The following is a 13,511-nucleotide window of genomic DNA, read 5'->3' on the forward strand; positions in this document are numbered from 1 at the left end:
AAGTTTGGTTCTATGTGCTACATAGGAAAAAGCAAATGGAGAAAAGTGTACGCTCTGTCACTGATGTATTTTTCTGTTAATTTGAATGGCTGAAGGTGTAATCCTTCAAGATTAATGATGTGACAAGTTTGTCCCCAAGTGCCATCACTTTAATTGATGCATTAATTGAATCTGAGGCGTATAAAGCAATTATCATGTCTTCCAAAAGGAAAACATTTGCAGTGCCCTGGGGCATTTTCTTTAATCTTTAAGACATTTTACGGGCATCATGACTTTGTAAAACCACAGTGGTTTTCTAGGTTAATTTCTCATCACCATGGTTTTGTTTCCCCACCACCCACTATCACCTCTGCAAATGCAGTTCTTATTCCATTCTTCTTCTTCTTTTGTTGCCTTTACTGAAGTTTTGTGTGGTCAGGATTCTCTTTTTCTTGAAGGAAACCTTCTGGTCCTAATTCCCGCTATACATTTTCCTGTTGTATACTGGTGGTTGTAGTAAAAATTCCATTGTGGTAGTGTTTTGAAAGACTGCTTCATAATTTTTGTAGTCTGTTGCTTAAAACAATATATACAACATAATTACAATAAGCATCTTAATGCAGCTTCATGTAGATGTAAAATTAGGGTGGTGTTGAGGTTCTGCACGCTGTAGAGGAGATACCGGCCATTCTAGATCCCTATTGTTGGACTCCTGTGGAGAATATGGTCATCATCTTGCCTTCCTTATGCAAGGCTTCCTGCCCACATTTGCATTGTCCTGACAAGATAGCAGTGGCCAACCATTCACCATGTATATATTCCGGCCCAGTTTTCTTCCTCCCCTTTCTTACTATAAAACATTTGGTCCAGTTGAAATAATAGGAGGATATCTTAGAGATATAGGTATTGAAGGTATAAATGTGTTTTAGCACGTATTTAAAAACAGCACAATTTCTTAATTTATTACTGGATGCTGGATTGTTTCCTCCCCTGTAATGCTGTATAGGTTTGGTAAAATTGTTTCTGGTAAATGATGTTTGAATTGGATTTATAAAGTACTGGTTAAAACCTTGAGAATTGAGGAGCAGCCATTCATAAGTGAAGGGGGTGAATAATCAAAGTCGGAACACATCCATTTGGTCTCCTGTTTCTAGTGATACCTGATTGTAAAATTTGGGTGTGTGTGTGGGGGGGGGCACACAAGGAACTGGTGTCCAGAAATAATTGTATATTGATCTCTTGTTCAGGATGTTGTTATTCTAAAAACCTCAAAACTACATCTGTTATATTAGGGCATAAGATTTTTTGTTCAATAGAAATGTTTTAAGGTGTTGAGCAATTTATCTGCAGAATCATGGTATTTGTAGAAGTCTGAAGGTTTGTCTCTTGTTTTTCATGCTGCTGCCGCCCGTCTTCCTGATTCCTGAGTGACACTTTTTCCCTCTGCTTTCTTCCCCCAGCGGAACTAGAGTTCGTTCAGATCATCATCATAATCGTGGTTATAACTGTTATGGTAGTAGTGATTATCTGCTTGCTGAACCATTACAGAATATCAACACGGTCCTTCATCAGTCGGCAGAGCCAAAGTAGGAGGCAAGAAGAATCATTACAACCAGTGAGTTTAAACCCCTTTACCTATTTATAGTTTCCTAATGAACATTGGTCTGCTGTGGCATTCCACTTACATTTGTTTATGGATAAATGCTTCGTTTGGGAGATCAAGTATGATGAAGTTCTATGCTCATGACTTCGGTTGGACCAAAATATGACAGCTTTAATCCATTCTCTGCTCCTTGCTCATAGAGTTGGCCCAGCAAAACAAATCACTAACTATTTTGTGTTTTTCTTCCAGGCAGCTGTGCCAGAAATAAGAGGCATTTTATTTTTATAGTGCTGCTCTTATTTTAAAGGCAGCACAGTTTTAAAATATATCTGCATAGCTATTTTTAAGGTCCCATTTGCTTTTGTCTCATGTAAGGCACATGAGAGCCTCTCTTACAGCTGTGTCTAAAATTCCATACAAGAAAAGCAATAGCTGTGTTAGATTCAGGTGAATAGCCATGTTGATCTGAAGCAGCAGAAAAAGGCTTCAGTCCAGTGACACCTTTAAGAGAAATAAAGGTTAATTCTGGGTATAAGCTTTTGTGTGCATGCATTCTTTTCCAGATAGAATCCCATAGTGCTAACTGGAAATAGAATAATATGCATGTTTATCTGAGGAAATGTGTACACACATGAAAGCTTATACCAAGAAATAAACTTTGTTGCTCTTAAAGGTGCCACTGGACTCAAACTTTGATAGTTGTGTTAGCATCCTGCCTTTTCTCTAAGGAGTTCTAGCACTTTGGTTTCCCCTTGTTCATTCTTGTAACAGCCCTATAAGGCAGGTCAGATCACAATGATGTCCACAGTCAGCCAATTGGAGATTAGTACATCAATTTCCTTTATTATAAAACGCCACATTAAATTAATGCCATGGTTTATTCTCGTGATTCCATCCATTTATTGATCAGACTTTGATCAGACAGATGATGGTGAAGTTCCTCATTTTTCAACCCAGACAAAACAGAAGGGATATTGTTGGGAAGGCAGAGATCTTGAAGGATATTTCACTTCCCACTTTTGATGGAGTTCACCTGACCCTTGTTGTTTCAGTTAAGTCTCTAGGAGTTATGCTAAAGTCAACAGTGCTACTTGAGACAAAAATTAGTGGAGCTGTGAAAAACACTTTGTTCTGACTGGGCCACCTAGTTTTACTTCTGAGTCATGCCAAGACTAAACTACTGAGAGAAAAAAATTGAGTCCAGTGGCACCTTTAAGCCCAACCAAGTTTTATTTAAATTATAAGCTTTCGTGTGCATGCACACTTCTTCATATACATTGAAATGGAAGTTACCAGGCCATACATATAGGTAGATTGAGCAGTAAATTAGCATGCAGCATAATAAAGGTGTTTGACTGTAGGCCCTGACTGTAATAACAAACTTAGCTTATTTGTTTAGGTTTAGTACTAGAGAGAAACATAGTGCAGTAAATACATCAAAATTGGAGATTGATTTGTAAATGTATCCTTCTCGAATTTTGTTCTGTTACTTCAGACCAACACATCTGCCCACCTAAGACTTAACTACTGTAATGCACTTTACATAGCCCCAAATCAACTCAACAACTCCAGTTCAAACAGAATACAACAGCTCAGATGACTAGAGTTCAGGAACTTTGTGGATTGTGCATATTATTCCCATTCTGCAGTCACTCCATTGGCTTCCTATCATATACCTTGTTCAAATCAAGATACTAACTAGGTGGATTCTTACCATTTGTTTACATGCTGTTTAATTTTAACATTGTTTTAACCTATTATCTAGCTATAAAATTTTAAAACTGTTAAACCTATTTTCTGCTGTAATGCTATAGCATACAGCAAAATATTTGTATTGTATCTTATTCTGACTTTTCTACTACCTAATATCTGTTTACAAATTTTATCTGGCCAAAGTGCCATACAGAATAAGCTACACTTAACTAGGTGGACTGTGCATATTACCTCCATTCTGCAGTCGCTCCATTGGCTTCCTGTCATATACCATGGTCAAGTCAAGATACTATTGATATATAAAATCCTTTGTGCCCTTGGTCCTCATATCTACAGGACTGCCTCTGTCCTTCAGCTCAGCCACAACAGCTTTGTTCATCTGAGCAGGCCATTTGCAGATACAACCCTGCAAATGAACAAAGTCAACTGCCTGTACACATGCATTCTCTGTTTTGGCCCCCCCCTGTGTGGAACAGTCCAACTCAGAATTTTTCAACCTTTTGACTATGGAGGTACAGCTGAAATATTTTGCAGGCTTTGAGGTATCAGGAAATGATGTCAGCTGGCCATGCCTCCCCATCATGCCCATGGAAGTGAGGAGCCTCTGGTAGCAACACTTTAAATGGCCCTTTCCCTTCCTACTCCCTCCAGGCCATTTTGGGAGGGGACAGGTCAACATGCTCAAATAAGAGTAGGTTAAAAAAGAAAAATTTTCTTTCATAGGGTGGGAGGGCTCTCCCCAGCTGCCATTTTGAAAACTCCATGCTGTGGTACCATTTGAAGGGCATTTCATGGTACCTTACGGCAGGGGTAGTCAACCTGTGGTCCTCCAAATGTCAATGGACTACGATTCCCATGAGCCCCTGCCAGTGTTTGCTGGCAGAGGCTCATGGGATTTGTAGTCCATGGACATCTGGAGGACCATAGATGGACTACCCCTGCCTTATGGTACCTTGGTACCATGGATGGGAAACTATGGTCTAACTGATAAATTTAAGAAGGCTCCCACCCCTCTGGCTTTTTGCAAACAATGCAAAAACTGACTCAAAGGGGCTTTTGTGTACAGATATAATGAAATGGTTCAGAAAGATGCTCTAGTAAAGGCATAGATAGTGTAGATTATACTACGGTGTATAGTATGTACTGTCTTTTCCTGTAGGTATGCTGTAGGTATGTAATTTCTGTATCATTTCATTTGTCATGTTTACGTACTTATGCTTTGTTTCTGCTTACTTACATATCTGTTTCGAGCTTTCTGTAATCTAAACCCTATTGCATTGTTTATTGGAAATACAATCTTGTTGATTGTATTTACTTACACTGTTTAATTTGTTATGAGACTCTGTGAGTGAAGCAGACTATAAACAATGTAAACAAATACATTTGTATTGGCAGCAAGTACTTTTTTAATTTCAAGGGCTTTATTAATTATGTAGTTCCTAAAAGATTCTGAAGCCTCAATTTGGTTAATGGGTAGGACTGGAGTGACGACTTCTTGATTCCCGGCTCCTCCACATGCAGCTGGCTAGGTGACCTTGGGCTCACCACACAACACTGATAAAGCTGTTCTGAGCAGTAATATCAGGGCTCTCTCAGCCTCCCCTACCTCACAGGGTGTCTGTTGTAGGGAGAGGAAAGCGAAGGCAATTATAAGCCGCTTTGCGATTACTTTTGGTAGAGAAAAGCAGCATATAAGAACCTCTTCTCCTCCTCTGAATCTGGGCCATTTCACAGAATTGTTAGTTTTTTGTTGGACTTCTTACAAATTTGTCCAGTGCTGGGATATGTAAAAGCTTCTGCTCATAGCAAATGAGTGTCATGATCCATTTTCCACAAACTAGACCAAGCGGAAACACATTTGACTCAAGCCTGATGCTTTGAATTAGGCCATGGAGATCAGTTGAGCAAATTCTAAGTAAGAAGAAAGGAAAAAATACAACCATCTTGCTATTTCTTGTTGGCTGAGCTCTTGCCATTGTTGGTGCCAACTGAAAAATATAGATGAATCTGTAAGAAATGCTTCTTCTCTTTGTTAAGTAAATGATATAATGATTTTTAAAAAAAACATGCTAGGTTCACCCCCTCCCCATGTTCTTTTCTTGAGGTAAATATGGAAAATATGGTAAATATGGAAGTTCCTGTGTATGTACACCTGGTTCATCCACTTCTACAGGAGCTCTTGGGCACATGTACATGGACAATAGAGTGAATATAACTGTTGAATGTGCTTCGTAGCCATCACTGGTGTACTGTGATAAATGGGGTAGCTTTGTAGAGTACTGAGTAGCTCTTTATGGTAAACACTAGAGATATAGTGGGTCAGGGCTCATATTTGGTTCTAGTTCATGTAGACTAATTGCATGTCCATCATGAGCTAGTTGGCTAGGAGCAGCAGCCTAGAAATCAAACTAATTAAATAAATAAATAGAGACAGTAGAAGTGATCAAGTGCTTGTTGACCTGCTGTAAGTCTCAGGCCCAGACACTGAATCATACACTTCAAATGACTAGTCCTCTGTGGTATTTCAGTTGTCTGAAGTCAAAAAAAAAAAAAGAAGAAAAAAGCTAGTTCTTCCGAAAATAAACTGTAAAATAAGAGTATTTTTTAAAACAAAACTTCATCTAAAATCTTATTTCATCTGGCTTTGTCCTTGTTAGAATGTCGAAAGAATTGAGAAGGCCCTGTTTCATTTTAATTGGTGTTAATGACTGAGTACTCCGTTGTTGGGAAGAGTAATTATGGTGTAAGCATATCCTGATACCAGATTTAGAATGTTTGCTGACTAATAATGCCTGGAGGAAAGGCCTGTCATTTTGGCTTCATGGCAGCTTGTAATAGAATTAAATGTTTGTTTGATTCAAAATAATATTTGAAAGAAAACTACGGCATTCTTCTGTCTTGATAATGATTTTAGTGTACATGTATGAGTAAGTAAGATGAGAATTTTCCTCCACTCCTCTGTGTCACACATTTAATATGTTCCCATTGTTTGTATGCAATGGAATCTTTGTGTGAAGTTCTACTTTGCATTTTCTCCATCGGATGACTTGTGGGTTACTCCCAGCCCTGATTCACCAATATTATTCTTTTTTGTTCTTCTGCAAAATACATCACTGTCTATAGTGGGAAGAAACAAGCTGTCCTTGAACCACTCTGAACCGTGTCAGCATACAAATAGAGGAAGTGATATCTTTGTGAAAGCAACTGTTACTTCCTATATGACAGCAAGTTAGTGATTCTCCAGTTATGTCTGACACTCCCAGGATGATGTCCTAAGGAATGTAGCCTTTGTCATGTTACAATTGAATAACATGGAACTTACTTCTGAGTAGACTTGTTTAGGATTATTCCTGAATATACTTTTTTTTTTCAGCCCAGTGTTTCCTTTAAGAACAACGAAGTTTATTCAAGATATGAGTACTTGTGTGCATGCACACTTCTTCAGTTATCCAAAGATTCTTTTGTGCATGCACATAAAAGCTTACTCGAATAAAACTTTATTGATCTTAGAGGTGTCCCCAAACTCAAACTTCGTTCTACTATTTCAGACCAACACAGCTCCTCCCCTGAATCTGTCCTGAATATACTATTTACTATCTCTGAAAAGGGGCCCACTCAAAGAAACTTATGTTAGCCCCTCTGTCCCAGGGTGGGAGGTGGAGGAAGAGCACAGAGTTGTTGATTTGGCTTGTGCCGAGTAGCTAGCTTGCATATGGAAGTAGAAAAATAGACAGCTGGGTTGGACATGTGTTTAGAGTGGGAGCATTCAACATTTATTTGAATGTAAAAGAAACATGTACAGTTTCTGTTGGCATTTTTTACTGTAGTAATGGAATATGAGTTCCCCCATGCAAAAAAAAAAAAAAAGCCTTCACATTGAAAACTATCCTTTTTGAGGAAATTCTTTAGCCTGTCCCATTGCCTGTGAGAGGAATGATTCAAATGAGCAGTTCCCCATCTGGAGTCTGCAGTGTTCCAGGCAAGGAAAGACAGTGCCTCACATTTTAATTACCCCAGGGATCTATACGGAGGGAAATTATTGTATTCCCCATGCTTTTCCGCTAGTGCCCTATATTTGCTCTTTTACTGAGTCAAAAACATAAATGAGTGCCTGCCTTGCCAGCTTCTTAGACCTCCTCCAAAGATTGCTGTACAGGGTAGCCTCTTGTAATTTTTGGGGGGGTGGGGGGGGGGAGAAGTCTTGTGTTTTGTAGCTGCAAATGTTAGGGTACTGCTTTCAGGGTCTGCCAAACCCAACCATTCCTGAAGTAACTAAATCACTGTTTTGGCTGCTGTGTGGATGGAAGCATGCCATGAGCTTAGGTACACAGGCATGCTGAGAGGCTTATAATAATAGAAGTTATGCTGCAGGAGAAGGGAGCACCTGAGTTGTCATGGCCTTTGGTGATCCTTTTTTTAAAAATGAAGCAGAGTGTTTAAATCTGTTAATGGATTACAAAAGAGTAATTAGCAAAATATAAATACTTTTTCCTGTTCGCTGGTCTAAGGAAGGGGATAAATAAGTTGCTGAATCTCATGGAACTGCCAGTATGGTGTTCTTGCCAAAGAGGAAGTAACTAAAGCACAGTTCAATTGGTACTGGATTCTTTTTTATTTTTGTGCGCTGCCAACTTTGCAAGAAATGCTACAGCCCAGTGTAAGAATGTAGTGGTAAAAGCACGACATTATTTCTGAAGTTTATGAAAGCAACCAATTCAGGATAACAAATTACTTACAAATCTAAACAGAGAAACGACCATTAAATTTTTGTTTACAGCTTGGTGATATAAAATTTGAAATACTTTTGGTGACTGATATATTGCCTGTTTTTTAAAAAAAAAATACTATGATAAATAATGAAGTTGCCTGACAAGTTTATAAGTAACACATATGTGCTTCCTTTCTGCCCACATTAATCTAGTGCTTCGCTAGCCTTGAGAAATAAGAACCCCATCTAAACTTCCTCTGCCTTTTGAACCCTCCACCTGGATCAGGTTTAAGGTTCCGGTGTTAACCTTTAAGGCCATCTATGGTCTGGGCCCCACATATATGCGAGACCGCCTGGCTTCTTATGCCCCCCATAGGGCCCTTTGCTATGTAGGTACAAATCAGTTAAAGGTTCCTAGCCCGAGAGAGGTTTGCCTAGGCTAGACCAGGTCCGGGGCCTTTGAGATCCTGGCCCTGACCTGGGTGTAAACTGCACAGAGCTTTTATTCCAATGCCAGGTCTATTCAGTTCCAGAATGTGATTTCCATTTTGATTTGGGGCGATTTAAATTTTCCTTCTGCAGCAAGAAGGATTGATCCTGAGTGACCCTAACTTTATTGTGGGATATCTTAGAGTGCTTTTAATGCTCAATATTTCAAGATTCGGATTGAGAAAGCAGGCTGTTTTGAATCTCCGTGGTAGAGACGCCCTGATTGGCCAAAGGTGGCCATGTAACAAGCTTGCCTTAAAAGAGAAGCCCCTAATTTCTTTCAACTTCTGTAGTCAAACTGCGACCCTCCAGATGTCCATGGCTACAATTCCCAAGAGCCCCTGCCAGTGATCGCAGTTTGACTACCCCTGGCTCAGGGTATCCAGGTTTGGTTCTCTATTGAAGGCCCACTGAAGATGCCCTCTGACTGCTTGGAATGGGTGTGTTTGTCTTTGAAGCCCCAGTAGTGTGTGTATGCATCAAGTGTACCTTTTTGAGTTCTGCCCCCTTGTAGTGGGGAGAACAATAAGGTAACCAAAATGAATTGCACAAGTTTCTTGTGGTTATCTACAATCCTTTGTCACCTCTACCAAGTTAAATTGCTTCCAGGGGATTATTTATTCAGTGCATGTTTATTCTGCTCTTTCTCTTAGTTAGCACAGAGTATCACACAGGATTACCCCTGCTTCCATTTCTGTCCTCATAGTAACTCTGTGAGGAAAGTTGACTGGCTCAAGGTCACACAGTAAATGTCATGAGAAAGAGGTTTGAACCCATGTCTCTCCAGTCCTTCCAGCATGCTGATCACTACAGCCTATTAGTTCTGACTGGGTCAGCAGAAAAACTTGCATAATCAGAGAGGAATTGATTCTGTTTTTCCTATAGGACTGTGAATGTGAGCTGGCAGATGGGGTTGGAGATTGTGGGTTAGGGCCTTTTATGGAGTTGTTTGCAGGTTTGACTTTTTTTAAAGTTTTCTTTTAAAACTTGGTAAGTGTAATAAATGCAAATACAATTACACATATTGTATTTTCCAGCATTTTGAATGTCTGATTGATTTAAGGAGTGCCTTAGTCAGTTTTTAATGATCACTCCTACTTGCTTTTTGGTGTGAAGTGAATATTTGTCCTTTCTCTATTCAGTAAGATAAAATGCGGGAGCATTATACATGTAAAATTAAGTGATTGTAAAGTCTTAAGTGGAAACCCTGTCAGGAATAAAAGGAGTTTGTTTGCACTGACTTAACATTTCACACTATGTCTTTTGTAGTAGGCATTCTTTATCTTTCTGAGAGATTGCATTGTTTTGTCAGGTATGATTTTAAGGGAGGCATGAGAGTACTTGGAGGAATTTTTTTCCTCTTTTTAGCAATGTTTGCACCATTGTTTGTATTATTTTGTGAAGGAACATTTTTGATGTTATTTAAAAAATAGATTGGTCAGCCCTGCTCTCTTCTCACCCAAAAGGAAGAGTAGGTTATAACAAGGAGGAAAGCACAGATCTGGTATGCAGGGATGATACCTATTACTCTCCTCGGAACTAGATTTAGCTGACCTTTTACTGCCATCTACAGATGACATTTAAAAATACAAACTTCTTTAATTGTGAATGAAATGGAGCATATTAAGAAAACAAAGAAGAGAAAGATAGCTGTTCTATTTTATCCCACCCCAAAACGAGTGGGGTTTGCTTTTCATGTTGTGTTTTTTAAAATGAAAATATGGCATATGGTGAAGTTACTTTAGCCATTCCCAAGCCCCTTCTCACTTAGTTCCAGGGTTCCCTGCGGTGCTCTCCCCCACGTTATTTAACATCTATATGCGTCCCCTGGCTCAGCTGGTACGGAGTTATGGGCTTGGGTGTCACCAGTACGCTGATGATACCCAGCTCTATCTCTTGATGGATGGCCGGCCAGGTCTCCCCCCAGAAAAATTCGCCAGTTGTTTGGAAGCAGTGGCTGGATGGATCAGGAAGAGCCACCTGAGACTCAACCCCTCTAAGACGGAGGTCCTTTGGCTAGGCCGAAGGGAGCAGGAACAGGAAGCGCGTCTTCCCTGCCTGGACGGGGTACAATTGTCATCTGTGCCCCAAGCCAGGAATTTGGGAGTGATTCTGGATGCCTCACTTTCCATGGAGGCCCAGGTCACTAAGGTAGCCCGGACGGCGTTTCTCCATCTACGCCAAGCTCGGCTACTAGCGCCCTACCTGCCCCCGGAACACCTGGCCACTGTGATCCATGCAACGGTTACTTCTAGATTAGACTTCTGTAACTCGCTCTACGCGGGCCTACCCTTGTCTCTAACCCGGAAGTTACAGCTGGTACAGAATGCAGCTGCACGGGTCCTCACTAAATCATCTTGGAGGTCCCATGTTCAGCCTCTGCTGAAGCAGCTGCACTGGTTGCCAGTTTGTTTCCGGATCAGGTTCAAGGTTTTGGTACTAACCTTTAAGACTATACGCGGCTTGGGTCCTGCATACTTGAGGGACCGCCTATCTCCTTATGCCCCCCGCAGGGCACTTCGCTCTGCGGGTAAGAATCTGCTGATGATCCCAGGACCCCGGGAGGCACGCCTGGCCTCGACAAGGGCCAGGGCCTTTTCGGTCCTGGCCCCTACCTGGTGGAATGAGCTCCCTGAAGAGCTGCGGGCCCTGTCGGAGCTCTCTGAGTTCCGCAGAGCCTGCAAAACGGAGCTCTTCCGCCAGGCGTTTGTCTAAGGCCGGGTGATGGCCCGGGGCTAAGATCGGACCCCTCTCCCCGGAGGGGGGAGGCCAGTACTAAACTGACCTGGTTCCCCAGAGTGTTCCATCCTATGCCCAATTATCCTCCGTTCCCTTCTGCTCATCCAGTGGGCCTGTACGGGAATAGTTTTAATCGCCATCATTGTGACTTAGTCATTGTTTTAATGGGGTTTTAATGGGGAATTTTAATGGTTAATATATTGTTTTTGTATTAAAATGTTGTGAACCGCCGCGAGCCGGTTTCCGAGAGCGGCGGTCATACAAATCAAATAAATAATAATAAATAATAATAATAATAATAATAAAACAAGGATACAACACAAACAGACAAAAAAAAACATTTATTATTGAACACTAAGAAAACTTGGAACATTCTGACATACTGAGAAAAACTATTTTTAAAGACTGAACATTTGACCAAGGAAAGCATTTTTTTCGTGAATACATTAATTCAAGCGCACACAAAGGAATGGATTATATTATTTCTTTTTCTTTCTCTTGAAGAAGGTTGAACTTTCGAGCAATTAATTACATCATATGTGACAAAGGTATTACATAGGTTCAGTTACTACCCCCCCAAACCCTTTTAGCTCCCCTTCTCACATTTTTCAATCTGTGCCCCCCTTCAAATGTATCATGGCCCCTGTTCAGAATGGCTGATTTCATAGTCTTTTGAGGCAAAGGAGGACATTGCAACCTAGAGGCTTCTTGTTTCCTCTCATGTGCCTGAAACAGTTTGCAAGATTGCTTCTTCCTGCAACTTCCTGTCCCCTGATCAGGTTATGAACCTGTGAAAGTATCTGTTTTCTGAGGCTGAAGAAAGTGATATGACTGCTTTCACACGTGACACTCAAAATGCTTTTGGGCTGACATGCATTGGTAAAAGATTCAGTTTTGCAGACTCTTGTATCATGTCTTCAAGTTGAATGAAGGCCATGCAGGATAGGAGTTTCTGTCCTCTCTGGTCACATACTTCATATGTAAAACACAGAGTTTTAGTCTGCTACCAACTGTTTGGAGGTATTGCTATTAGCAGCAATAGCTTGGCTCTCTAAGCTGATTGCCCCCTTATTTTCTGGGACCATGGGCATCTGGGGAAATATAATTGCCTCTGTAGTTAACAGAAAAAACTTACAAGATTAGAAGGAAATATTTTAATGAATGCTAGTTTCTTTCTTTCTTTTAAAAACTAATGAATGCTAGTTTCTTTCTTTCCCACTTTTCTAAATTTACTAATGCAGCTGTGCATATCTGTGATGAGATGGGTAAGATGGGACATGGTGTTCTCTTGCAGTTGCCAGTTTTACTATTCCCCAGGGGGATTGAAACTGACAAAAAGTTTTGTCCAGCTTTATCTGCTTGACTTGAGATGGCAGCAGGTGTGGCATGGAGACAATGAGTGAATGGTGGAGGGATGAATAACATTAAAACTGCAGTTAGTCTAGCTGGCTTCATCCTGATAAGATAGCATTGGAGTTTACCTGCAGAGTGGGGCACTGTTTGGGATAGCAAGTGGAAGATTTTTCTCCCTTGGAGAAGGTATTAAAACATTTGAAGTGAAGAAAAGTATGTTTCCGAGTTCATGAGCATTCGATGAAATTCTCTGTGTGAACTTTAAAGGGCTTAAATGTGTGTGTGTTTTCAGCCACAGCGTCTTGCTTTCTTCAAAATAAAATGTATTTTGAAATCAATCTTGAGTGATTTCCAGATATATTTGGATGTCTGGATGGTATCCAGGATTTTCTTGGATACCAGTAAGTGGATCCTGACAAATTCTCAGAATATTCGGAAGTCACCAGGAATATTGGGGGGGGGGCAGTGTTTATGGTACACAATGCTGTTTTTCTGTGTGCCTCTAGTATTGGCTTGCCAGGTTGGGTTAGCTGGGAATTTAGGCTTTGAAGTTATTATTATTATTATTTTTAGATTTATTTCCCGCCTCTCCCGACAGGCTCGAGGCGGGTCACAACAACTAACCCCATTAAAATTCCCATTAAAACATCAATCTACTAACATGACGGCTACAAATCCCATCCCTCCCCTAATTTTCAAAGAGGTGAAGAGGAAAGGATAGTTGGCTATCCTTGGTCTTGCAGCATTTTTCTTTGCTCAAATTTCTTTGCTCAAACCCTCATTTGACATTTGGGAATGTACTAAAACAAATTACAGGATTGTCCATTGAGAATAATGTGAGATGCTGGAATACCCATTGGCCATAATGACTTGCATGGCTGTCATTCAAATACTTTACAGTGCACAGAAACTGCAATGAAAATGCAG

The 13,511-nt window shown here is 40.5% G+C and overlaps 1 protein-coding gene across 4 annotated transcripts in view; it reads left to right on the plus strand.

The window, feature by feature from the left end:
* LDLRAD4 (low density lipoprotein receptor class A domain containing 4) overlaps window positions 1–13,511 on the plus strand; it is a 322,573-nt gene that overhangs the window by 293,567 nt on the left and 15,495 nt on the right. For all 4 annotated transcript variants that reach the window (XM_077352829.1, XM_077352832.1, XM_077352831.1 and 1 more), the window contains one exon: window positions 1,440–1,594. In XM_077352829.1, the coding sequence (XP_077208944.1) occupies window positions 1,440–1,594 (155 nt within the window). The remainder of the gene's footprint in view (window positions 1–1,439; window positions 1,595–13,511) is intronic.

This window comes from Paroedura picta, chromosome 9 (genome assembly GCF_049243985.1).
Source record: "Paroedura picta isolate Pp20150507F chromosome 9, Ppicta_v3.0, whole genome shotgun sequence".
In the NCBI taxonomy this organism is placed as follows: domain Eukaryota; kingdom Metazoa; phylum Chordata; class Lepidosauria; order Squamata; family Gekkonidae; genus Paroedura; species Paroedura picta.